We start from the raw sequence: 25,579 nt of genomic DNA, 5'->3' as shown, positions 1-25,579 counted from the left end.
AGCTACTTAAGGAAGAAACAGCACATAAAATGGGGCTGGATGTTTCAGCTCCAACTGGGAATTTCCAGGGTATTTCTAAAACTTACAGCATACTTGGAATAAAATTTTAACTTTCAATTAAGAGTTCTAGGTAATTAAGGGGGAAAAAGAATAGGGTTCTTCTATCTGGAAAGATGAATACAAAGAAAAGAGAATACATCCAAAACCTATTAACCAGGAAGGTTACAGATAGAGAACAGATCTGCCATCAAAGCCCAGACTCATCACAATTCCAGAACAAGTAAAACCAGGACAAAAAGGAAATAGCTTACAAGGCAGACAGCCAACCGATTAAAATACTCTTTATCCCCAAAGTGTTAATTCAGATCAAAAGGGTAAATCCGCTGAGCCCAGATGGTGTAAGACTGTACCGCTAAGGCAGTAGCTCTCAACCTCAGAATCACCTAGGGAGCTTTAAAAAAAATACAGTAAAACCTGTGAAAGCCGGAAGCTGTGTAAGGTGGAAACCTGTCCGAGAAGGGAAACTAAAATATTTCCACTAATAGAGAGCAATAGAACAGGTGGTAGGACTGCATCCTGTCAAAGGCAGAAAACTTGCAAGGCTGGGAAAAACAAGGCAGTTCCAGTGAGTTCCAGCTCTCACAGGTTTCACTGTGCCTGGGACCTTTTTTCCCATTCTCTCTGCCTGTTAGACATTTTACAGGTTATCAACATCTCCTTAAGCAATGGAGGGGAAGCAGGGAGAGGGAAGAAGTGGGACCACACTCCCAGCCCCACTTAGCTGCTCAAGGCCTGGCTCAAGCTTGGGGAGTTATAGATGCTTCTTGGGGGTCTCCTGTGCAGCCGAGGTGCAGGCCTTTTTGTGGGTGCATCCCAAAGTAAAGACAGCTGCTGGCAGGACAACCTGAACACTGGGCTTTGTGGGCCATGGCTCTGGGAAGGGCACATCTCACATAGAAGGGCACAGAATTCTCTGCAGAGGAAATCTGCCCACAGAGGAAGCTGAGACCACTGCCACCCATTCCTTCTCCCTTGCTTGGGTCTTTCAGAGAGCTAACTGGCTGTTACGGATTGAATCATGTCCCCCAAAATATGTGCTGTAACTCCTAACCTCTATGCCTGTGGTTATAATCCCATTTGGGAATACTTTTTCTTTGTTATGTTAATGAGACAGGATAAGCATAGGGTGTGTTTGAAGTTAACCTCTTTTGAGAAATGAAAGAGATTAAATGAGCAAGCTAAAGAAGCAGAGATAGATGCCAAGACACACGGAGATCTCCAAGGAACCAGGAAGAAGTTGAAGAGACAAGGACCTTCCTCCAGAGCCGACACAGACAGAACGCATTCCCCTAAAGCCAGCATCCTGAATTTGGACTTCCAGCCTCCTAAACTAGAGAAGGACATCAAGCTTGGTAAAGTGGAGGGTCTGGAAAAGGAGGAAGACCCTCAACGAGATGGACTGACACAGTGGCTGCAACAATGGGCTCAAGCATAACAACAATTGTGAGGATGGCACAGGACCAGGCAGTATTTTGTTCTGTTGTGCATGGGGTCCCTATGAGTTAGAACTGTCTTGACAATACCTAACAACAACAACAAACTGTGAGAATAAATTTCTGTTTGTTAAAGTCACCCACTTGTGGTATTTCTGTTATAGCAGCATTAGATAACTAGGACCCGGGCTTAAAGATAAAATAATAATAAAGCAAGACAAAACCCTGTGCTACATTCTTATTGTCAGAGTGTTGGGAAAGAGAGTGGAGCGCGCTGTACTTACAATTCCGTTCTGGACGCTGAACCCCAGCTGGTAGCGCAGGTCGGGCCTCCGGATCAGCACGGTGGTTACAGGAGGACACCTCACGATGTTCAGCTTGACTCGGGACTGGTTCTTTAAGCCCTGCAAAGTGAACGAGGCACAGTGAATAAGGCGAACATCCGCAACAGACGGAATAAGCACAGACGGCACCAAAGGCAAGAGAAGCCCAGCGGGTCTTTTGTTATTTCGTGGGCTCCTGGAGTACCCACCGCAGATAAACCAAAGTGTCTGTGGCCTGGACAACTCACTGGCAGATGCTACCGACTCAGGAAGAAAACTCCATGGTTTAGATGGAGCCCTTTTGCCTCATCCAGAGATCCATCTCCTGTGGACAGTTTCTTCATTTTGGGAAATGGGCTGTATTCAATAGGTTTGATTAAAGTGGCTGTCAGTGCACCTAAGGGAAAAGTGTCATCTGCACTTTTTGGCTTGAGAGATGAAGGACGCACAACTCTTGTCCCAGGCAGAAGAGAGACAGGTGGAAATTGGCTTTTTCTCCGAAAGGAAAACGAGAGCAATTACCCCTCTTCTAGCAAAGGGCATCTCATTCACAGCAATTTGCCCAATTCATCAGAGGCTTCCTTTCTCAGTCTCTGCTGCTCCTTCTTCCCCATTCTCTCTGCCTGTTCAATGTTTTGCAGCTTATCAACATCTCCACCAGAACTGGGAGAAGGAGGAAGAAGAGGCAGGACTCCTATCAGCTTATTCTTCCCTGGAAGGTTGAATAAACCAATTGCCATTGAGCTGACTCCAACTCACGGCAACTCCATGTGTGTCGGAATAGAACTGTGCTCCATAGGAACCCCGTGTGTGCCGGAATAGAACTGTGCTCCATAGCAACCCCGTGTGTGCCGGAATAGAACTGTGCTCCACAGGGTTCTCAGCGGCTCGTTTTTCGGAAGCAGATCTTCCGAGGCACCTCTGAAAGGCCTGTGGAGCACAGTTCTCCTCTGACACACGTGGGGTTGCCATGAGTCAGGGTCAACTTGACGGCAACAGGTTTTATTTTGCCTCTGGTTATCTGCTTTATATGTCTGACCAGTGTGTGCAAACCAGTGGTTCTCAGACCAGCAGCATCGGCATCACCCGGGCGCTTATGAGCAATGAAAATTCTGGGCCCCACCATGAGCTACTGAATCAGACACCAGAAGGGGGCCAGCAACCTGTGTGTTAGCTAGCCTTGCAGGTGATTCTGAAGCACACTCCATTTTGAGAACAGCCAGTGTAGAGGACCACTGCAGAACAATGAACTCACCTGCCCCCAGGTGACTTAATTCCTCCAAGGGATGCTTAAGCTCGGAGATGGCAATTCACTGCTCACACCTGAGGCCAGTGCGCTTCGTAAGTACAGGGATGAGTGAGGCTGGGGTGGGGGTGATGCCTGGTGGGAGGGCCCAGGGGCAGATTAACAAGCAAGCAAGGTATGCGCCAGTTTGCTTGTGCTTACTTACTAATCTGTAGTGCACAATTTCAAATTCTGTAGTATACGAATGTGAAATTGTGTACTACAGATTAGTAAGTAAGCACAAGCAAGCCCATGTGTACCTTGATTATTGGGTAATCTGTCCCTGGGAGGGTTGGTTGGCCTGGTCACTATACAGCCTACACACAGTCACCTGTCTCCTAGCCTGGTCACAACACAGCCTACACACACTCACCATGTGTGAGTACCCTGAGATACTGTCACATCAGAACTCATCCTGCTGATGAAAGCAGCTGCACCACAAGGACAGGGCAGAAGTGCCCCATAGGGTTTACAAGGAGAGGCTGGTGGATTCAAACTGCCAACCTTTTGGTTAGCAGCCTGAGCTCTTAACCACTGTGCCACAAGGGCTCCACAATGATGACAGCTACCCGTCATTTACTACTGACTCTCTTTTTTTTTCTTGCCTGGGGATACTGCCTGGTTTAACATTAAGAAAGGTGTGCATCAGGGTTGTATCCCTTCACCATACATATTAAATCTGTATGCTGAGCATATAATCTGAGATGCTGGGCTATATGAAGAACTCAGCATCAGGGCTGGAGGAAGACTCGTTCACAACCTGAGAGATACAGATAACACAATCTTGCTTGCTGAAAGCAAAGAGGACTTGAAACACTTAGACTGAAGAAGATCAAACACTACAGCCTTCAGTATGGATTATGCCTCAACATAAAGAAAACAAAAATCCTCACAACTGGACCAATAAACAACATCATGATAAATGGAGAAAAAACTGAAGTTGTCAAGGATTTCATTTTACTTGGATCCACAATCAGCGCCCATGGAAGCAGCAGTCAAGAAATCAAATGACGTACTGCACTGGGCACATTTGCGGCAAAAGACCTCTTTACAGTGTTAAAAAGCAAAGATGCCACCCTGAGGACTAAGGTGTGTCTGACCCAAGCCACAATATTTTCAATCGCCTCATATGCATGTGAAAGCTGGACAATTAATAAGGAAGACCGAAGAACTGATGCCTTTGAATTGTGGTGTTGGCAAAGGATATTGGATATTCCATGGACTGCCACAAGAACAAACAAGTCTGTTTTGGAAGAAATACAACCAGAGTGCTCCTTGGAAGTGAGGATGGTAAGAATTTGTCTCACATACTTTGGACATGTTATCAGGAGGGACCAGTCCCTGAAGAAGGTCATCATGCTTGGTAAAGTAGAGGGTCAGCAGAAAAGAGGGAGACCCTTGTTGAGATGGACTGACACAGTGGCTGCAACAATGGGCTCAAGCATAGCAATTGTGAGGATGGCACAGGACTGGGCTATGTTGTGTTTTGTTGTACACAGGGTCACTGTGAGTTGGAACTAACTCGATGGCACCCAACAACAACAACGCACTTGATGCTGGCCTTGGAGATTTACAGGAGCCGCCTTATTTACTTCCCTTGCCAAACTGGCAACTAAAATTATCCCCATTTATAGAAGAGGAAACTGAGGCCGAGAGATATTAAGCAACTCACCAAGTTCACCCACAGCAAGATTCAGTCCCAAGTATGTCTCTATTCAAAACCCATCACTGTTTTCTCCTACACCACAATCCTTCATATATACAATGGGAGAGCGTGTGTCATTCATAAACAAGACTTGCTCAACACAGAGACCGGAGAGAGCATCCGGGTGATGAATGTGTGCCACCACATCTTTCCTTCCAGCCTTGAGCTGGGGCTACGCTTCTAGTTCACTTTCTGACATGCCAGGAGTTCTTAAGGATCCTGTCCTCATGTTCCCCCCGGGCTTCCCCACTGCCTTTTGATTGATTACAGCTGTCCTCTCAATGGCGGAATTTTGATAGGACTCAATCTAATTCACTTGGTTTAATTTCACCTTTTTTTTTTTTTTTTTTTAGTGGTGGTTCAGTGGTAGAATTCTCACTTTCCATGTAAGAGGCCTGGATTCCTAGCCAATGCACCTAAAATGCACCCACCACCCGTCTGTCAGTGGAGGCTTGCATGTTGCTATGATGCTGAACAGGTGTCAATGAAACTTCAGACTAAGATGGACTGGGAAGAAAGGCCTGGGGATCTACTTCTAAAAATCAGCCCATGAAAACCCTATGGGTCAAATGACCTGATTCACAACCCATCATGGGGATGGCACAGGACTGGTTGTGCATGGGGTTACCATGAGTCGGGAGGCGACTCAATGGCAGCTAACAACAGCATATCTACCTGTCTCCCCAGTGTTCTGGGTTGCTTGTTTTTTTCTGGGGGATTTGAGCCTTCGTGGCTGTAATCCAGCTTGCAATGGTCTCATTCCATCATCGCATGTGGGGTGCATGTTCATATAGTGCCTTCCAAGTCCTCTCAGTGGTTTTGGAACATCTCCAGGAAACTTCTCATATTAAGGAAATGATATTTTCAAAGAGAAGCAATGGATGAGCTGAGTGCGATTCTTGATGGATAAATGAAAGTGTGCAAAGACTCCAGGCCTTCCACATGACAACAGGTCCCATCATCCACAACAGCAACGGCAGATATTCTGGCTCCTAGCAGCGGGACCAGCATGGCTTGGTGTCCAGGACTCTGTTGGTGTCAGAAGACCTGGGTTCAAGTTTTGTTCTGTCAACAGAGCTGTGGGATCTTGGCACTTGGCTTCATCTTTCTCCCACTCAATTTCCTCATCTTCAAAACAAATAAATGGTGAAACTCACTGTTATGGATTGAATTGTGTCCCCCCAAAATGTATGTCAACTTGGCTTGGCCATGGTTCCCAGTATTGTGTGGTTGTCCATCATTTTGTGATCTGATGTGATTATTCTGTGTGTTGTAAATCCTAACCTCTATGATGTTAATGAGGCAGGATTAGAGGCAGTTATGTTAATGAGATAGGACTCAATCTATAGGATTAGGTTGTATCTTGAGTCAATCTCTTTTGAGATATAAAAGAGAGAAATCAAACAGGAGAGACCTCATTACAACCAAACAAGAAGAGCCAGAAGCAGGGTGCATCCTTTGGACCCTGGATCTCTTGTGCTGAGAAACTCCTAGACTGGGGGAAGATTGATGACAGGGACCTTCCCCCAGAGTTGACAGAGAAAGAAAACCTTTCCCCAGACCTGGTGCTCTGAATTTGGACTTCTAGCCTCCTAAACTATGAGAGAATAAATTTGTTTGTTAAAGCCACTCACTTGTGGTATTTCTGTTGTAACAGTACTAGGTAACTAAAACCACCAAAAAAACCCACCAAAAACCCAAAAAAACAAAAACCAAACTTGTTGCTGTCAAGTTGATTCTCACCCATAGTGGCCCTAGAGGAGAGAGTAGAACTGCCCCTATAGGGTTTCCAAGGAGCAGCTAGTGGATCTGAACTGTCGACCTTCTGTTTAGCAGTCCTATCACTTAACCACTGCACCACCAGGACTCCAATGGACTTCTAGCCTCCTAAACGATGAGAGAATAAATTTGTTTGTTAAAGCCATTTACTCATGGAATTTCTGTTATGGCAGCACTACGCTCTAACACTCTATGATTTCTCCACTTTTCATATATTTTTTTCCCTAAATGGCTTGTCTGAAACAGCAAATCTCAATCATTGCGTTTAAAAACACTTATTCCTAAAATTAAAAATAGGCTTCTTTTTTAGGTGGGGGGGAGCCTGAACATCATTCATGCACATATTTCTCTCTCCTTTGAGTGTTCTCTCTCTCTCAGTCATTTAATGAATAAATATTTATTGATCACTGGTTATGTACCAAGAAATGTTGTTTGTTGCTGTTAGCTGCATTCACGTCAGCTCCCAATCCATGGGGATCCCGTGTCCAACAGGATTGGACCATTGTGATCCAAATTCATTGGCTGAACTTTTGGAAGTAGATCACCAGATCTTTTTTCCTAGTCTGCCTTAGTCTGGAAGCGCCACTGAAATCTGTCCAATATCATAGCGACACGCAAGTCTCCACTGATGGACGGGTGGTGGCTGTGCGTGAGGTGCACTGGTCGGGAATCAAACTTGGGTCTTCTGTACAGAAGGCAAGAATTCTACCACCGAACCACCAGGCACTGGGGATTCAGCAGCAAGCAAGCTCTCTCCCTGGCTTCCGACCTCAGCAAAGGGCGGGACCAGGGTGCAGTGCAGTGCTAAGCAGGGGGCTACAGGGCACACGGCAGGGCAGCCACAGTGGGCTGGAGGCCCTGCACCGCCCTCTCTACAATCACACAACACGATTCCAGGGATTTGTGGGAAACAGGCTGAGGATGTTGTAGATGGGGACACCTGGTTAGATTCCCAAAACACCAGACACACCTGCTTTAAAGGTTACACGTTAAACACAGAGCTTACTTAGCCACACGTATGTGCTACAGAACCACCTTAGAGAGCATCTCCCTAAAGAGCCAAGAGACTTGACTCTATTTTCTCAATGGTGGCTAAAAGAGTCACATTGCACTGGTGGGTTCATTCCTCTTATGTGAATGGATTTAAGACACTTGATTTGTCCCTCAGTGAGAGAATTTCTAGATTAGGAAAAAGCGCTTTAAGACGAGGCTTAGAGCAATGGCCATTTGAAATAACCAGACTGTGCATCTGCGCTGCTGTCCCTAATCAATGTTTCGAGCTGGGTCCCATTAACTTGGATTTCTGAGCTGCCATTTTTATCGGAGGTGCCAATTAGATAAACGGTCATCTCATCCCCATGACAAACAGGAATGGTGCAGCAAATTAGGAAATACGGTGGGAGGGAAGGGCAGGGAGAGGAGAGAAGCCGGAATGGTCTCCATGGCAACAGGAGAGCAGAGCTGTGATGATTCTCCCTGGAAGGAAAGGGAAGTTGTCCTCTAGTTTAAAAAAAATCCAGAGGGCAGGACCAGGGAGGCAATGGCATGGACAGAGGTGGACTGCCAGCTTGCTTTATCCACCAATAATTAGGCTTTAGGAATTATGACAGAAAAAATAAGACCTAGGAAAAAAGCAATTAGAACAATTCTATACCTACGGAAAAAAGTGGCAAGACAGAACACACTGCTTTACACCCCTATTTCTCAAAGCATGACCCGCACGCCTGTAATGGAGTTACCCAGAAGCTTGTTGGAAATACGGAATTTCAGGCCCCATCTCAGAACTAATAAAATCAGAATCTACATTTTATCAAGATCCTTAGGTGATCTGCATGTTAAATTCATTGCAAAGAACACTGACTGCCTTAGTTATCTAGCGCTGCTATAACAGATATACCACGAGAGGATGGCTTTAACAGAGATTTATTCTCACAGAATCTAGGAGGCTAGAAGTTTGAATTCAGGGTGAGAGCTCCAGGGGAAGGCTTTCTCTCTCTCTCTCTTGTCTCTGGGGGAAGGTTCTTGTCACCAATCTTCCCCTGGTCTAGGAGCTTCCCACAGCAGTAACCCCGGGTTCAAAGTATATGCTCTGCTCTTGGCACTGCTTTCATGGAGGCATGAGGTTCCCCGTCTCTCTGCTCACTTCTCTCTTATATCTCAAAGGAGAACGACTTAAGACACAACCCAATCTTGTAGATTTGAGTTGTGCCTTGTTAACATTAATTGCTGCTAATTCTACCTCATTAACATCATAGAGGTAGAATTCAAAACACATAGGAAAATCACATCGGATCACAAAATGGTAGACAATCACTGAGAATCATTGCCTAGCCAAGTTGACACACATTTTTGGGGGACACAGTTCAACCCATAACACTGACTCAGTACTAGAACCAACAATACCAATGTGTAGGCAAATTGGTAGAGAATTTAAAAACAATATGTTGCTGTTAGCTGCCAGATAAGTAGGCTCTGATTCATTGCGAACCCATTCACAACAGAATAAAACAACTCTCTGGCCCTGTGCCATCCCCATGATCACACTAATGTGATACATAGGGTTTTTATAGGGTAATTTCTGGAAGTAGGTTGCCAGGCCTTTCTTCCTAGTCTGTCTTAGTTTGAAACTCCACTATAACCTGTTCAGCATCATAGCAACATATAAGCCTCCACAGACAGACAGGCGGCAGTTGTGTATGAGGTTTACTGGCTGGGAATCAAAGCCAGGTCCTGGAAGGTGAGAATTCTACCCCTGAACCACCACTTGCCTCAAAACCAATATTACCACCCACTAAAAATCAGTCTGCTTTTTTGTACTGACAATTCTGATACCAGTGATAACATACACCTCCCAGCCAGGGTGCACCACCCCTCAGGACCCAGTCCCTGTGTCCACTTTGGTTGGGCGGGGAGCTTTCCCTGTGACTTATGGGTGTAAGGCACTCCATCCTTCCTGCCCAGAGGAAGTTTGGCAGTGTTCTTAGTATTCTAACTGGTCTCCCTGGTAAGTACTTCCGTGCTGAGGGCGGCCACGCAGGCACCGGTTTTCTTATTCTCCATCTTCATCAGTTACATCTCTTTCATTACCACTTGGCCTTTTAATTTTCTGATTCTATAAATAGAGACTCCACTTACAGATACTGAAGTTCAGCTAGTAGCTCAAACAAACCTTTTCCCCTTAGGAAATTGCTCAATGCTCCCTTTGTATCCTAGGCAAATGTTGTTTTCGCCTTGATGCTGTGACCCTTCAGGTAGAAAAGGAGTCCCTAGGTGTCTACCAGAGTCAGTCAGTGCTGCCCTCAGGGGTCTCAAACCTCCACCTTAGAGAGCCCAAGAGGGGTGGGGACAAGGGGTCTTGGAACCACTTGCCAGCACTGGGCAAGCTGTGGGCGCCTTGATGCAAATTGGGCATCTGCTATCCTCCTCACGGCTGTCGTGGGATGAAGGAGGGGCTGGGCTCCACCTGGCAAGTGGGTCACGGGCTCTGACATGCAGCCTCACCAGTCCCACCCAGGCCTCTCTCTGATCCTCCTCCCCACAAACCCTCCCCAAACCTTTCAAGACCCACATCAACTCCCCCTGAACCCTGCCTGACCTACCTTCCCCTCTCTCCACCCCTCCCCCCAACTCACTGACTTCTCTCCCACATCTCAAGTCCTGTACTTCTAAGAAAGGATTTCTCAGCCTCAGCGCTACTGATATTTGGGGCTGGAAATTCCAATAGGGCTGCTGTGAGTCAGAATCAACTCGACGGCAATGAGTTTTTGGCTTATAATCCTTTGTGATGGGGGGCTATTATGGATTGAATTGTGTCCCCCAAAGATATGTTGAAGTCCTAACCTTCAGAACTCTGAATATGACCTTGTTTGGAAATAGGGTCTTTGAAGACACTATCAGTTAACATGAGATCATATTGGAGTAAAGTGAGCCCTAAACCAATCATAAAACCGGTTGCCATGGAGCCAGCTCCAACTCATGACGACTCCATTTGTGTCAGAGCAGAACTTTTTTCAGAAGTAGATCACCAGATCTGCTTCCGAGGCACCTCTGGGTAGACTCGAACTGCCAACCTTTTGGTTAGCAGCCAAGTATGTTAACCGTTTGCACCACTCAGGGACTCCTAATCCAATCACAGTGGTGTCCTTCTAAAAGAGAGGAGACATAGAAACACAGAGTAAATGGCCACGTGATGATGGAGGCAGAGACTGGAGTGATGTCTAAGTCAAGGTACACCATTGATCACCAGCAGTGACCAGGAGCTAGGAGGAGGCAAGAAACAGATTCTCCCTTAGAGCCCTCAGAAGGTATCAACAGGGCTGAATCCTGAATTTGTACTCCCAGCTTCCAGAACTGTGAGACTATAAATTTCTGTTCTTACAGGACACCCAGTGTACAGTACTTTGTTATGGGAGTCCTAGGACACTCATAAGGGGCTGTCCTGGCCACCGTGGGATGAGCAGCAGCATCCCTGGTTTCAACCCACTGGGTACCAGTAGCACCCCTCCACCCCCCAGTTGTGACAACCATGACTCTGACATTCCCAAAAGTCCTCTGAGGGACAAGAATGCCCAGCTGAGAAATGCTGCCTCAGGAACCAGCATTAGATTGTCCTTCTCCCTGGGATGACTGTGTTGGAGGCAGGGTATCATCGGGGTTGAACGACCTGGCTCTTGAGCCAGACGGCACAGGCACATATCCTGGCTCCACCACTAACAAGCTGTGTGACCCTGAATAATTACATCATCTTTCTGTGCTTCAGTTTCCTAACCTGTACAATGAGCATAATAATAGTTCCTATGCCACACACAGAAGCTGGACTATACGAAGAAGAACATGGCATCAGGATTGGAGGAAGACTCATTAACAACCTGCCATACGCAGATGACACAGCCTTGCTTGTCGAAAGCAAAGACAACTTGAAGCACTTACTGATGAAGATCAAAGACCACATCCTTCAGTATGGATTATATCTCAACATAATAAAAGCAAAAATCCTCACAGTTGGGCTGATAAGCAACATCATGATAAATGGAGAACAGATTAACGTTGTTAAGGATTTCATTTTACTTGGATCCACAACTAACACCCATGGAAACACCAATCAGGAAATCAAACAACGTATTGCACTGGGCAAATCTGCTGCAAAAGACCTCTTTAAGGTGTGAAAAAGCAAAGATGTCACTTTGAGGACTAAGGTGCACCTGACCCAAACCATGGTCTTTTCAATCACCTCGCATGCATGTGAAAGCTGGGCAATGAATAAGGAAGACCAAAGAATAATTGATGCCTTTGAATTATGGTGTTGGTGAAGAATACTGAATATACCACAGACCACCAGGAGAACAAACAAATCTGTTCTGGAAGAAGAACAGCCAGAATGCTCATTATAAGCAAGGATGGTGAGATTTTGTCTATTGTACCTTGGACATGTTATCAGGAGGGACCAGTCCCTGGAAGAGAAGGATATCATGCTTAGTAATGCAGAGGGTCAGCGAAAAACAGGAAGAACCTCAACAAGATGGACTGACACAGTGGCTTCAACAATGTGCTCAAACACAGCAAAGACTGCGAGGATGGTGCAGGAGTAGGCAGTACTTCGTTCTGTTGTACACAGGGTTGCAGTGAGTCGGAACTGACTCGACAGCACGGACAGACCCTGTCTCTCCTGTCTCAATGTCACATTCCTTTCTGTTATTTCAATAACAGTCCCACTCATCCTCTAAGTCCCATTCATCCTTCAAGGCCCACCTTAAACATCCTTAAAAATTCTCCCTCCTCTAAACACTTGGAGCATTTTACCTCTGTGTTGCCATTAGGGCCAAGTGAACCCTTTCAACTCCGTTAAGTGTCCTCCATATGAGGACTGCCATTCTGGCTTTCCTGCATAGTTAAGCTCAGCGCCTAACAGAGGCCCCATTAAACATGTTTGAATGAATATGCATGTTCAAAGCAGATTCTTTAGCCTTATCTTTAATGTATATTAAGTAAGAGATGGAATTATTTAAGTGTGAGATGGAACAAAAAGAAATGAGGTTGAAGAGGACTATTTCTGGGTGTGATTATCTTACAAGGAATTAAGAATCTAATCCATTTTATTAAAATCAAAGAGCGGTACTCTTCCCTATGTCCTATACATGTACCTTCATCTCCCACTCCGCAACTTCCCGGCCAAGGATGTAATCTTGTGTAATCTTTCTGTTGCTTAGAATGACTATTATATGAATTCATATTCTCATTCTCTCATGCACACACCACTCACACACACACACCACTCACATTGCACACACAGACACACACAACTAAGTTCTTGACAACAGTCTTGCAGGAAGCCCTGAGGGGCCAAGGAAAGCTGCACCATCCCAGTCTGCTTCCGGTGTCACAGCGTTTGGTCCAGAACCAGTGGGGTCTACAGACACCGTGGTCAGGAGGAATATTCTCATTCAAACTGGCCATGCAGCCAGCAAGTACCAATGCGCTCAAAAGACTATAAACGGATGCTTCATTTCTAAAAGAAAATCTTAATCTTTCCTCTCAAATATTCACATTTAATTTTCATTTCAGGACCTCCTTTTAGCATTACGTAATAGCCCCAGTTAAACAAGAAGTAATTTTATTTTGGTATATATATATGCCTACTGGAACCTGTATAAGCTGGAAACCTATTAGAGAAGGAAAACGCAAATATATTCCACTAACAGACAGTGATAGAAAAATGGTAAGACTGCACCCTGTCAAAGGCAGAAAACTTGCGAGACCCAGAAAAACAAGACAGTTCCATCAAGTTCCATCTCTCACAGGCTTCACTATATTACCAAACCTTTTTTTCACCCCAAACGGAAAGTGTGTACCCATTAAGCAATTAAGTTTTGGAAAGAGATAGTGGTGATGGTTGCAGAATATGGTGAATATAATTAAGGCCAATGAAATGTATACTTAGAAATGGTTTAAATGGGAGGTTTTATGTTATATGCATTTTACCACAATAACTTTTTTTTTTAAAAAAGGAGTACGTACATGGACCATAAAGATGTCCCTTCTTCTTATGACAACCAGCCTGTGTGGATAGCATTATGCAGCTCTGGGGGAGGATAATCTCACCTGGACCACAGTCGTGGTCCCTGTTAAGGAAAAGTACTCTCTATTTTGAAGCATTTCTGTGATTTGTAGTCAAATTTAAAAAAAAGAGAAAGAAAAACCCATACCTGTTGCCGTCAAGTCGATTCTAACTCATAGCAACCCTACCGGACAGAGTAGAACTGCCCCACAGGGTTTCCAAGGAGCAGCTGGTAGATCTGAATTGCCGACCTTCTGGTTAGCAGTCAAATTCTTACCCACTGCACTGTCAGGGCTCCGTGATTTGGCTCAAGAACATCTGGCTGACTGTACGGGATTGTATGGATTACTGTGCTGAGGAAAATTCTGTTGAGGCTGAGTCTGGGCTTAGTGGGAGAGAGCGCTGTGACTGATTAGTGATGTCTGTTATGGGCATTGTCATTGGTTGAATTGTGTCCCTGCAAAATTTATGTTTAAGTCCTATACCCCAGTACCTGAGAACATGGCCTCCTTTGGAAATAGCGTCTTTGAGGATGTTATCAGTTAGGTAACAAAAACCAAACCCACTGCCATTAAGTCGATTCTGATTCATAGCGACCTCTCAGGGTTTCCGAGGCTGTAAATCTCTACGGAAGCAGACTGCCACATCTTTCTCTTGAAGAGCTGCTGGTGGTTTCCAATCGCTGACCCTTCAGTTAGCAGTCAATTGCTTTAACCACTGTGCCACCAGGGCTTCTTATACTGAAGTTAACTAAACCAAACCAAACCCATTGCGGTCGAGTCGATTCCAACTCAGTGACCCTACAGGATAGAGTAGAACTGCCCCGTGGGGTTTCCAAGGAGCTGCTGGTGGATTTGAACTGCCAACCTTTTGGTTAGCAGCCATAGCTCTCCGTAGCTCTTAACCACTGCGCCACCAGGGCGCCATACTGGAGTTAGGTGGGTCCTAATCCCATCTGAATGGTGTTCATATAAAAGAGGAGAAGACACACATGAGAGACAAGACAGAGGGAAGATGACTGTGTGATGATGGAGTTATACTGCAGCTGCAAGCTGAGGAACACCTGGGGCTACCAGAAGCTGAGAGAGATAAGACAGGATCATCTCCTAGAGAGGAACACAGCGCTGCCGACACCCTGAATTCTGACTTCTAGCCTCCAGAACTGAGAGACAATAAATTTTTGTCATTTTAAGCCCCTCTGTGGTACTTTGTGATGGCTGCCCTAGGAAACCAACATAGCTGTGGCATTAGATGTTACGTGAGCCACATATACCATCCCAGGTCTGAAAACAGGTTTGGGGAGGAATCTGTAAATAGTAACTGAGTGTAAGCTAAAAACAATAAAACAAAACCCGGCTGCCATCAAGTTGACGCCAGCGCATGACGACCTCACGTGCGTCAGAGTAGAATGTGCTCAATAGGATTTTCAATGGCTGAGTTTTCAGATGAAGATCACCAGACCTTCTTCCAAGGTGCCTCTGGGTGGACTCGAACTGCCAACCTTTCCATTAGCAGCTGAACGCCTTAATTCTAGCGCCACCCAGGGACTCTGAGGGTAAGCTACCTGAGTGCAAAGTTTACAGCTCTGCATACTGAGTCCTCCTGGGTGCCTGACACACTGAACACGTTCGTTCGTATTAACGATCTGAATTGTGGTCACACTTTCCCCCTTCATTTCAGGTCTCCAACAGAGGCTAATTTCTCCTGCATCCAGGTACCTTAATAATACTCTGGCAGGTGGACAAGGGCAGGCCCACCAGGCTAGTGCCGTTAATAGACATGATCTGGTCCCCAATATTCAGCTTCCCCGACTTCTCTGCAGGGCCTCCGTGCATCATGTTGGCTATGATCACGGTTGGCAGGATGGACCCCCAGCCGGACTCCACAATCACCACACCTAGGATTTCTCCTTTCTGCTTCTCTATGAATACCTGAAAGGAGAAAAACAGGAAGCCTTAATCAGCAACCATTCAGGGTAATGGTAGAAAGAAAATCATTTCCCTCCTCCTGTCTTTACCAAAAAGGAAAGACACTTTCACAGATGACTCCAACCCATGGGATCCCTCTCTTCTCTGTAGTCTGTGACATCCAGTGTTTGTACAGAATGATTTAACACAGGCTGCTATGGACTGAACTGTGTCCTCCCAAAGTCAGTGCTGGAATCCTAACCCCTACTCTTGTGGAAGTAATTGTGTTTGGAAACTGGGTTTTCTTTTTTATGTTAATGAAGCTGTATCCATGTAGGCTGTGTCCTAAACCTAATCACTTCCCAGTTATAAAAAGAGCAGATTAGACACAGAAGAGAGCACATACTGGGAAGACAGACACCGTGTGAGGACTGTCTATAAGCCAAGGAACGCCAAAGAACCAGGGAACGCCCCGGGCTAGCAACAGGGAAGTAATCCACATGGCCAAGACCCTGATTTGGACTTTAGGCTCCAGAACTGTGAGCAAGTAAATTTTGGTTCCTTAAAACCACCCACTTGTGGTAGTTGTGTTACAGGTAACTAGACACTCTCGTCACCCTCTTGTTTCACATAAGCAATCTTGCTCGGCAATACCCAGAACACCTGGTTTTTATTCTGTAGTCCTCAATGGTGGTAGCTTTGGTGGCGTGTTGCGGTTTTAGGAAATAGCTTTTGGATTCTATGCACAGTTCCCCATCCCACATTTATAAATGTGGCTCATAAATTCTCTCCAATATTTAGCATTCTTGAGTTAAAAATAAATAAGTATGTGTTACAGTAACACTTCTCTGCAAGTAGAAAAAGAAGAAAAAAGACGCTGACGTTATCACAATTCTAAAAGGGTGACAGTGTAGACAAGGAGACCATGTGCACAACTGTGGTGACCTTCCCTTGGTCGGGCAGAGGAGATGGTTGGTTTTGGACACCTGCAACTTGGTGAGGTGTGCAGAGATGCTACAAGGGCGAGACACTTCTTGGAGTCATCCAACAAAGAGTGAGTGTATGTGTGTGTATTTATTCACGTTCTTAGATACATACGTGCTTATACACACACTGTAGTAGTTGCTGCTGGTGTCTGCCAAAATCCCCCTTGCAGGCTGGTAGCCCCTCCCCCCAGACGTTGAAGCTCACAGCTGGCCCCTTCCCTGGAGAATTGCCCTTAGCCAAATGGAGGACCCTCCTGGCCTTGGCCAATGACTGGCCAATAACCCACTGGCCTGTTGTGAAGATGTAACACCTGTTCCTAATTATCTGAGTGTAGGACTTGATTTTATTTTTATACATAAACATAAAGACTTCTCGAGTGCATGGCTCTAGTTTACATTAAACTCCCAAGAGTACAACTACTGTGTAACTAGCCTGCCAGCTACCTCATTCCAGGTGGGACAACTCTGTCCTACAATTTGTGCCCCAGAATTCCCCTTGGATCAGACTGAAGTTCATCTCCAACGAGACCACATTCTTCTTGAGCATCCTCCACCATCCTTCTTCCCCACTCCCTTTCTCCTCAGCGCACGTACTCTCCCAGGAAATCACCTGAATGGTAATCCTTGTCTCAGGCTCTGCTTCTAGGAAACTTGAAGCAACGCACCTAACATACACTAGTGGCTAACATGATCACTTTCTCACTAAAGGTTCTTTTTTACCCACTGGAGAAAGTCCAAACTCCTTGGACGGACTTGTAAGCCCTCCGTTCTGACCAGGACCTTCATGCTGGTCTCTCTGTCTCCTTTGCTACACTACCATCTGCTCAGCCATGCTGCCCATCCAGGGCTCCCCAGATAAGCCTCTGGCTTTCTGACCTTCATGCTTCTGCACTGCTACATCAGCCCGGCCCTCTCACAGTCAACACTTTCCACATAATACCCAGCCCTCTGGACCAGCTCAAAGGGCCCTGTTTTCCTCCTGGCACACTCATACAGTTGAAACACTCAGGCTGTTCCTGAAGGTTGCAGCATTTATTGTCTGAACCCCCGATCTGTTCCAGGCTCTCCGGCACAGTTCTCTTTGACCGGTGCTTGCACCTGACACCACCATTTAACTTCTTTGGTGCCCTTACTTAGTACCAGAAGGGCAGAGTTCAGGTCCCATACAGCTTTAAAGCCCACACAACTCTTAGCCCAGGATTCCATACAGCAGAAGATACTCTGCTTCACTGTCTATGTCCCTTCACAGCAGCAGGAGAGGGGAGCCAGAGACAGGGAGGAACCCCTCAGCAGTGGCCCCCATACTACACACTTGACCCTCAGCTGCTCTGACTTTCCCTCCACAGCTGTCCCTGGGGCCGCTGCCCAGCTGACCTACCCTGGAGAATAGCTTCAGGAAAGTACCTACATCTTTGCAGTTTTCAGACTTGGAGAAGTGGATCAGGTCGTCATTGTACATGTCCTGGGTATTGAGCAGGTCACTATACTCCTTCTGGCTGAGGTCTTCGGGGTTAATCCCATTGGCCCTGAGGAATTCCTGGTATGCCACACTAAATGCCTGACCAATGGACTGTGCGATCAGTTGGGCCTAGAACAGCAGCCAGAGACAAAAAGATGGAGGTCAGTAGGGCAGTGCTGTTGGTGGACGTCCTGGTGCCCTTTCCCAACAGGACTAAGGGTCCCAGCAGGACTATGCAGGCCTAGACATCAGCCAAGCCAGTGGTTCTACATGCGAGCACTGATGCCTTCCTGGGGCCATTTTTAAATTATGGGAACATTTTGGGTTATGATAGGAGGGAGTTACTGGCGTTGAGCGGACAGAAATCTGAGGCTGTACACCCCACAATGCAAAGGACAGTCCTACACGATGACAAGGGGTTCTGCATCCTGCACAATTTTCAAATATCCCAACTGGCCAGTCATGTAGATGTAATCCCTGTCCCTAGTCATGTGAGTCTAGGACTCAAGGAGTCCCTAGGTAGTGCAAGCAGTTAAGTGCATGGGTATGAAACAAAAGGTTGGTGGTTCAAACCCACCCAGAGGTGCCTTAGAAGGAAGGCCTGGCAATCTGCTTCTGAAAGGTCACAGCCATGACAACCCTATGGCGCACAGTTCTACTCTGCACACAGGGGGTCGCCATGAGTTGGAATTGACTTGACAGCAACTACTGGTGGTGTAGGACTGAACTGTAATTTATATTTAACACAAAGACCTGGAGTGGATGGCTCTTGTATGCAATAAACATTCCAAGAATATAACTACGAGGTTAGTTGAGAGAAGATGATATTTTGTCCAGAACTCTACCAGGAGTAAGCTTCATGCCTTTGGCAAATTATGAACATGAATGCTGATCACAGTATCTGAGTTGCCATTAAATCCCATCACTAGCAGCCTCCACCTTCACAGTCACACACAGTGACTCAGTGTGTGTTTTTATATACACACTCTTATTTAGCCCTCAATTCAAATAGCAAATGTGGACAACACTCAGCTGAATACCTTGTCCTCTTATATCCAAACATACTCATCAAGTAGGTGTAAGCATCTGACTATTTCATTCTGTCTTCTGGTGTGGCTGGCCCAAGCATTTACATAATATCATGAATATGATTTTATTTTCACTTGTTTTCCTGATATATTTATGGCATTACTTGGATTATATTGCGAAAAAATTTCAAAAGGGGAGATTATATTATTTATTATCACTTAATTTCCCGAATTTCATTCCAGGAAAGTAAGCGAGCATTATATAGTATCTATTGTAAAAAGGGTATTGACTGGGGCGGCAACTCGATCAACTGGCATAACATAGCTCATAAAAATAATGTCCTACCATCTTAGTTTGGTGAGTAGCACCGGGGGTCTTAAAAGCTTGCGAGCAGCCATCAAAGATACAAACTATTTGTCTCTACATGTCTGGAGCAAAAGAGGAAAGGAAAGCAAAGGCTCAAACTAGCCTATAGGACACATAGTCTATACGAACTTCACCTAGAGACTCACCTGCCTTGGGACCAGAAGAACTAGATGGTGCCCAGCTACCACTACTACGGTTCTGACTAAGGATATAACAGAAGGTCCTGGATAGAATGGGGAAAAAATGTACAACAAAACTGAAATTTCTAAAAAAGGCCAGACCAGTAGAGATTAGAGGAACTCCCAAGGCTATTGCCCTGTGATACCCTTTAAACTTGGAACTGAAACCACTCCCAGAGATCACCTATCATCCAAAAGACAGAGTGACTCATAAATAACATCGCCTGTGAGTACTGTGCTCCTCTAAACAATCATCTAAATAAGAGCTAATGGTCAACATTTACCCTAGACCAAAGACAAGAAGGTAAGGGGCGGGGGGCAAGGAAGCTAGATTAATGGAAACAGAACCAGAATGGAAATAATGAGAATGCTGACACATTGTGAAAAGTATAACCAATGTCACTGAATTATATGTATAGAAATTGTTAAGTAAGAATCTAATTTGCTATATAAATTTTCTCCAAAGTCACCAAAAAAATTAAAAGAAAAAAAAAAAAAGGATACTGGGTCCAACAGAGTTGAGTCCTCTTTCTAGTCCCATCCTGAACTTTCCAGGTGAGGAAACTGAGGCCCAGAAATGCAAAGGAACCTGCACAAGATCACACAGCACACAGGACTGAACTGTGCTTCCATTGTTCTTTCCCCTGCACTGGGCTTTGATAACTTTTCGATACATTAATCCGTGAACATTATTAACCAGGATGGCCAACAGCGGCGGAGCACTTCTCATGTGCCTACACTGCATTCAATCCTCACATCAGTTCCATGACTGGTAGAGGTCACAAGCCATCATCCAAAATTTATGAAACTGTGTTTTGCAATTTAGAGATTTTTGGATTTTAGAAAAGTAACAGGGTGCCTATCCTGTACATTATGAAATAATCCCTTTAAAGGTCTGGGTAAGTACTCCATAAACAAACACAGTAATATTTCTGCACAAAATGTGCAAGATTCATACCAAAAAAGCCAAACCCATTGCTGTCGACGCCGACTCATAGCAATGCTATAGGACAGAGTAGAACCAGAGTAGAACGCCTGGTGGATTCAAACCGCCGATCTCTTGGTTAGCAGCTGTAGTACTTAACCACTATGCTACCAGGGTTTCTGCAAGATTCATAGCAAGCTGGAAAAATACTATAAAATTCCTCACTGCAGTTAACGCCAGGCTTTCCTGCCAACTGACCACAAAAGAGCCCTTTTGTTTCTCAGAGCTTTTAGACTTTGGCACTTTGGACCTAGATCATTAGCCCCATTGGACAGGTCAGGAAACTGAGGTTGAGAGGTTAAGTTGCTCACTCTCTGGGAAGGGGGTGGGGCCAGGGGACCTGATCCTGGTAGTCTGATTCCAGAGCCCACCCTGTCACCCACCACACGGCTCTGGCTCACCGTGAAATTCTAATGGGTAGAAAAACAAAATAAAAAACAAAAAGCAACAAAACAAAAACCTCTGGGGCACTATAATTAAAAGACACCTAATTCTAAACTTCACTCCTCCTTTCCCTGCCTTCTCTAATTTTTAGTACACAAAAGCTAATTAATAGTGATGCTAGAACTTTCTGTATGGCTGGCCAGGGGAAAACAAATGCTTTACTTTTCTCCCTCTGAGGATCTGGTGACTTTACATGCCAAGTCTTGCAAGTTGCATAGAGAACCACACCCTGCGTCCTGCTGTGAAATTGGGAGGTACTGAGCCATTGCTTCTGGCGTCAGAGAGGTGCTTGTAAATAAAGTGAAGGATGTGTGCCTTGAACAGAATCGGACTGCCAGACCACCACAGATGGATATACCAGATGGACGCTATGGCAACTGAGCTTAGTTCCTGGGTGGCACACATGGTTATGCACTTGACTACTAACCAGTAGGCTGGCAGTTTGAACCCACCGAGAGGCACCTTGGAAGAAAGCCCTGGTACTCTGCTTCTGAAAGGTCACAGCCATCAAAAGCCCTATGGAGTGCCATTCTACTCTGCACACATGGGGTTGGCAGTAGTTGGAACTGACTCCATGGCAACTGGTTTTGTTTTGTTTTAGTGCCGCGTGCCAGACACTGGGCTCTAAATACCTAAGTCACACAGCAGCCTGATGCAGGAGGCACCATCATGTTACCTAACAGCCAACTGAGGCTTAGAGACCACACTGCTCAGATGTGGTGGCAGCAGGATTCACACCCAGCTCTCACCAGCTCTGGAGCTAACGCTCTTGGTCCAGGCTCTATAGGAAGCAAAGGGGTCAGATTTCCAAGTCCACTCTTGTCCTAACTCTTGCTTCTCCGTTCTTTTCTTTCATCAGCTTTCCTGCTGGATCCAAAGGAATCCCAAGGAAGAAAACCCCTCCTTATGAGCTCGAAGCCAGTGGCTGAGGGTCTTCCAGGGGCTTCCCATGCCTGGGCAGAGGTGGAGGTGAGCAGTGCTAATGCCACCTTCTCACTGGCCTCCTGCAGGACACAGGCAGCTTAATAAAGGGTCTAAGTTTTAACTCTTCTGGAATTTTCCAAGGACCTTCTGTCATGGATTGAATTGTGTCCCCCCAAAATACGTGTCAACTTGGTTAGGCCATGATTCCCAGTATTGTGTGACTTCCACCATTTTCTCATCTGATGTGACTTTCCTATGTGTTGTAAATACTATCGCCATGATGTTAATGAGATGGGTTAGCGGCAGTTATGTTGATGAGATCTACAAGATTAGATTTTGTCTTAAGTCAATCTCTTTTGAGATATAAAAGAGATAAGTGAGCAGAAAGACAAGGGGACCTCATATCATTAAAAAAGCAAGTGCTGGGAGCAGAACGCATCCTTTGGGCCTGGGGTTCCTGTGTGGAGAAGCTCCTAGACCAAGGGAAGATTGATGACAAGGAGCTTCCTCTAGAGCCGACAGAGAGAGAAAGCCTTCCCCTGGAGCTGGCACCCTGAATTTGGACTTGTAGCCTACTAGACTGTGAGAGACTGAATTTCTCTTTGATAAAGCCATCTGCTTATGGTTCTTCTGTTATAGCAGCATTAGATACTAAGACACTTTCTAAAACTCATTTTGTCCCAATTTGCTGGTATGGACATGATTTTAAAGGAATAGCAAGGAGAATGACAGGGAGAAATGTTTCAAGCTCTCTGCCTTCTCAGTGACTTTGTCCCTGGGTTGCTTTTTAGAGAACCTGACCAGCAAAGGATGGTGACAATGAGCAAAGCATCTCCTCCTCTCTGGAGCTGCAACCATATCAGCTCAGGTTCCCCTGACAAAATAAGGCTGCCTCTGACTCCTCACTCCATGGACAAAAGCAATTTACTGTAGCTAGACGAATACTCCATTGGAGAAAAATGGCTCGTCTAAGGAGCCAAGGCCACCACAGGCAATGGTCTTTAAGAGATAAGGGCTCTTTGCTCACTATGAGACACAGAGGCTATTCCACTTTGAGAGGGGAAAAAATAAGCAAGGTCAGCAGCACGGACGTGGCCCTCCTAGGGGCTCTGCAGGTCATGGCCACTGTGGGGCATGTTCCAAGAGGGGAGGCACTTGGGTGCCACTCTGGCACTAATGCAGCTGGAAGCTGCAACCTTGCCAGCAATTCCACCATTAGCTGTGGGGACAACCTGAAAAGAAGAGCCAAATGGAAGACACGAAAATTAGCTGTAAGCTAGTTTTCTTCGCCAACTTCACCACCTATAGAAATGTGGGGTAGGAATCACTGGCTTTGACAGGGGGAGGAGCTGGCCACCGTAAATACCAAGGAAAACGGGAAGGGGACTCCCCTTCCTCAGTCTCCATTAACAAGGGGGAGGGCTGGTCTGCTTCTCCCATCTCACAATAACATTAAAGGTCTTCACCCAGGTTTCTAAAGTCCTGGCAGCACTTCTGACCTAGGGGACATCTGGAAATGTGCAGGGTAATTTGGATTTTGATGATGACTGGGGGTGGGAGACAGGAGGGTGCTCCTGCCATTAGGTGGGAGGGTACAGGAAAACTAACTCTCCTTAGCCCACAGGACAGTCTTGCATGACACAGAACTGTCCCCCCCCAAATGCTCTCATGCCCAGATGGACCTGCTCAGGCCCCAGTGCATCTGATGGCATTCTTCTCACACTTCCCCTCATTCTAGGCTCGCTGGAGGCCTGGCCTTCTTATGCTTCCTCAAGCCTAGCTGGTATATCCCCGCCTCAGGGCCTTTGCACTTGCTCTTTTCTCGCCCTCACTTTATTCAGGTCTCCACTCGAATGTCACTTCCTGAGAAAGGACTTTGTTGGCCACACTACCTGACACAGCTCTTGCTCTTCTACCCCCTGATCTTGGTCTATTTTTCCTTATACCGCTTAAAAACACCAGTTCCGTTGAGATGACTCTGACTTACGGTAACTCCGAGTGTGTCACAGGAGAACTGTGCTCCAGAGGGTTTTCAATGGCTGATTTTTCAGAGTAGATTGCCAGGCCTTTCTTCCAAGGCACCTCTGTGTGGACTTGAATCTCTAACCTTTCATTTAGTAGCTGAACACATTAACTGTGAATCACCCAGGGACTCCTTATAGCACTTACTACCTAATTTTATCTTGAGTATTTATTTATCTACTTATTTTCTATCTCCCTATAAATCTGATGATGAGTAACTTCTCTCTTTTATTCAGCCTTTTATCCCTAGCACTAAACAGTGCCTGATACATAAAACCAAAAACCAAACCCATTGCCGTCGACTCGGTTCAACTCATAGCGACCCTAAGGACAGAGTAGAACTGCCCCATAGGGTTTCCAAGAAGCAGCTGGTGGATTCTAACTGCTGACCTTTTGGTTAGCAGCCGAACGGTTAACCACTGTGTCACCAGGGCTGCCCCAACACACAGTAAGGGCTTATTAATATATGTTTAACGTATGATTAGTTAGGCTGATTCAGACTCTGGAAAATGGAGAATCTGGCCACACGACCACAGCTCAGGTCACCGGCAAGGAGAACGGGGCAAGCCGCCCTTACATCCTCCGACTCGAACACGTGGCAGATCATCTTGTACTGCCTTTTCCCGTCCTGGGAAGGGTGGGAGGCTTCCACGTTCTCCTGGGAGTTGGAGCGGGGCATCCGCCTGCGGGCCATAAGCACGACGATGTTCCCGATGTCTGCGATGTAGGAGATGGTCCTCAGGGGGTGGTCCATCATTGTCTCCTGGAGGGCGGGAGGGAGAGGACACTTAAGTCCAGTGTGGAACTAGTGACCCAGGAGAGGCTCAGCCACACCGCAGGCCAGGCAGGGACTGTCCATAAGTAGGGTGGGCCCCGGGGGTTCATGGAAGGGCCTTGATAGCAGATTCATGCACAGCCCACCCTAGCCGAGGGCCTCCTCCTCAGCTAATAACCACAGCAGAACATTTGTGGCTGCTGAAAACAAGAAATTTCAATCATTTACAACCAGTAGAACCTCTGCTGGAGAAGTTAAAAAATAAAAAATCTACAAGGGGTAGTTGTCATTTTTTTTTCTTGTGCGTGTGTGTGTGATTTTATTTTCTTATTTTTTATTGTGTTTAAGTGAAAGTTTAAAAATCAAGTCAGTCTCTCATACAAAAATTTATATACATCTTGCTGTGTACTCCTAGTTGCTCTCCCCCTAATGAGATAGCATGTGTGTGTGTGTGTGATTTTACATAAAAATTCTTCAAAGGCTAACCTGGTTCATATTGAAGAATCCTCTGCTAAGAATTTATGAGAGCTGTTAACACACAACATCTATGTTTTAGTTTTTCTTTTGATCTTTAAGAAAACAGTCCAAAGCCCCACCCAGCAGCAGGCCTTACAAAGCCACCACCTTCCAGCTTGTGTGGAGACCAGCGTCTGGGCACAGCTGTTCCACAGACAGGGGCACCGACTCTGAGCCACCAAGCTGCTAAGCTTCATCCCCAGGAAAGGTGAGGCTGACTCGTACCTGTGTGTCAGCATTCAATACTTTGATTCTCTGGGTAGAAATGAAGAGATCCACCTCTGTCATTGGCTGAGATTCGCCTTCAGGAGCCTGAGAGGAAAAATGCACCGAGAGGAAGCTTTAATA

General features: G+C 45.9%; 1 protein-coding gene across 14 annotated transcripts in view; it reads right to left on the bottom strand.

Annotated features, from left to right (window-relative positions):
- Positions 1-25,579, bottom strand: part of APBA1 (amyloid beta precursor protein binding family A member 1) — a 236,980-nt gene that overhangs the window by 8,821 nt on the left and 202,580 nt on the right. For 13 of the 14 annotated variants that reach the window (XM_064291241.1, XM_064291239.1, XM_064291240.1 and 10 more), the window contains 5 exons: positions 25,457-25,543; positions 24,518-24,703; positions 17,941-18,120; positions 15,358-15,570; positions 1,778-1,897 (listed from right to left, as the gene is read on the bottom strand). In XM_064291241.1, coding sequence (XP_064147311.1) covers positions 1,778-1,897; positions 15,358-15,570; positions 17,941-18,120; positions 24,518-24,703; positions 25,457-25,543 — 786 coding nt within the window. The remainder of the gene's footprint in view (positions 1-1,777; positions 1,898-15,357; positions 15,571-17,940; positions 18,121-24,517; positions 24,704-25,456; positions 25,544-25,579) is intronic. The other variant, XM_064291245.1, reaches the window with a different exon arrangement.

Source organism: Loxodonta africana, chromosome 9 (assembly GCF_030014295.1).
Source record: "Loxodonta africana isolate mLoxAfr1 chromosome 9, mLoxAfr1.hap2, whole genome shotgun sequence".
Classification (NCBI taxonomy): domain Eukaryota; kingdom Metazoa; phylum Chordata; class Mammalia; order Proboscidea; family Elephantidae; genus Loxodonta; species Loxodonta africana.
Note: the sequence above shows the minus strand (reverse complement) of the source record. Positions and strands in the feature narration are given on the sequence as shown.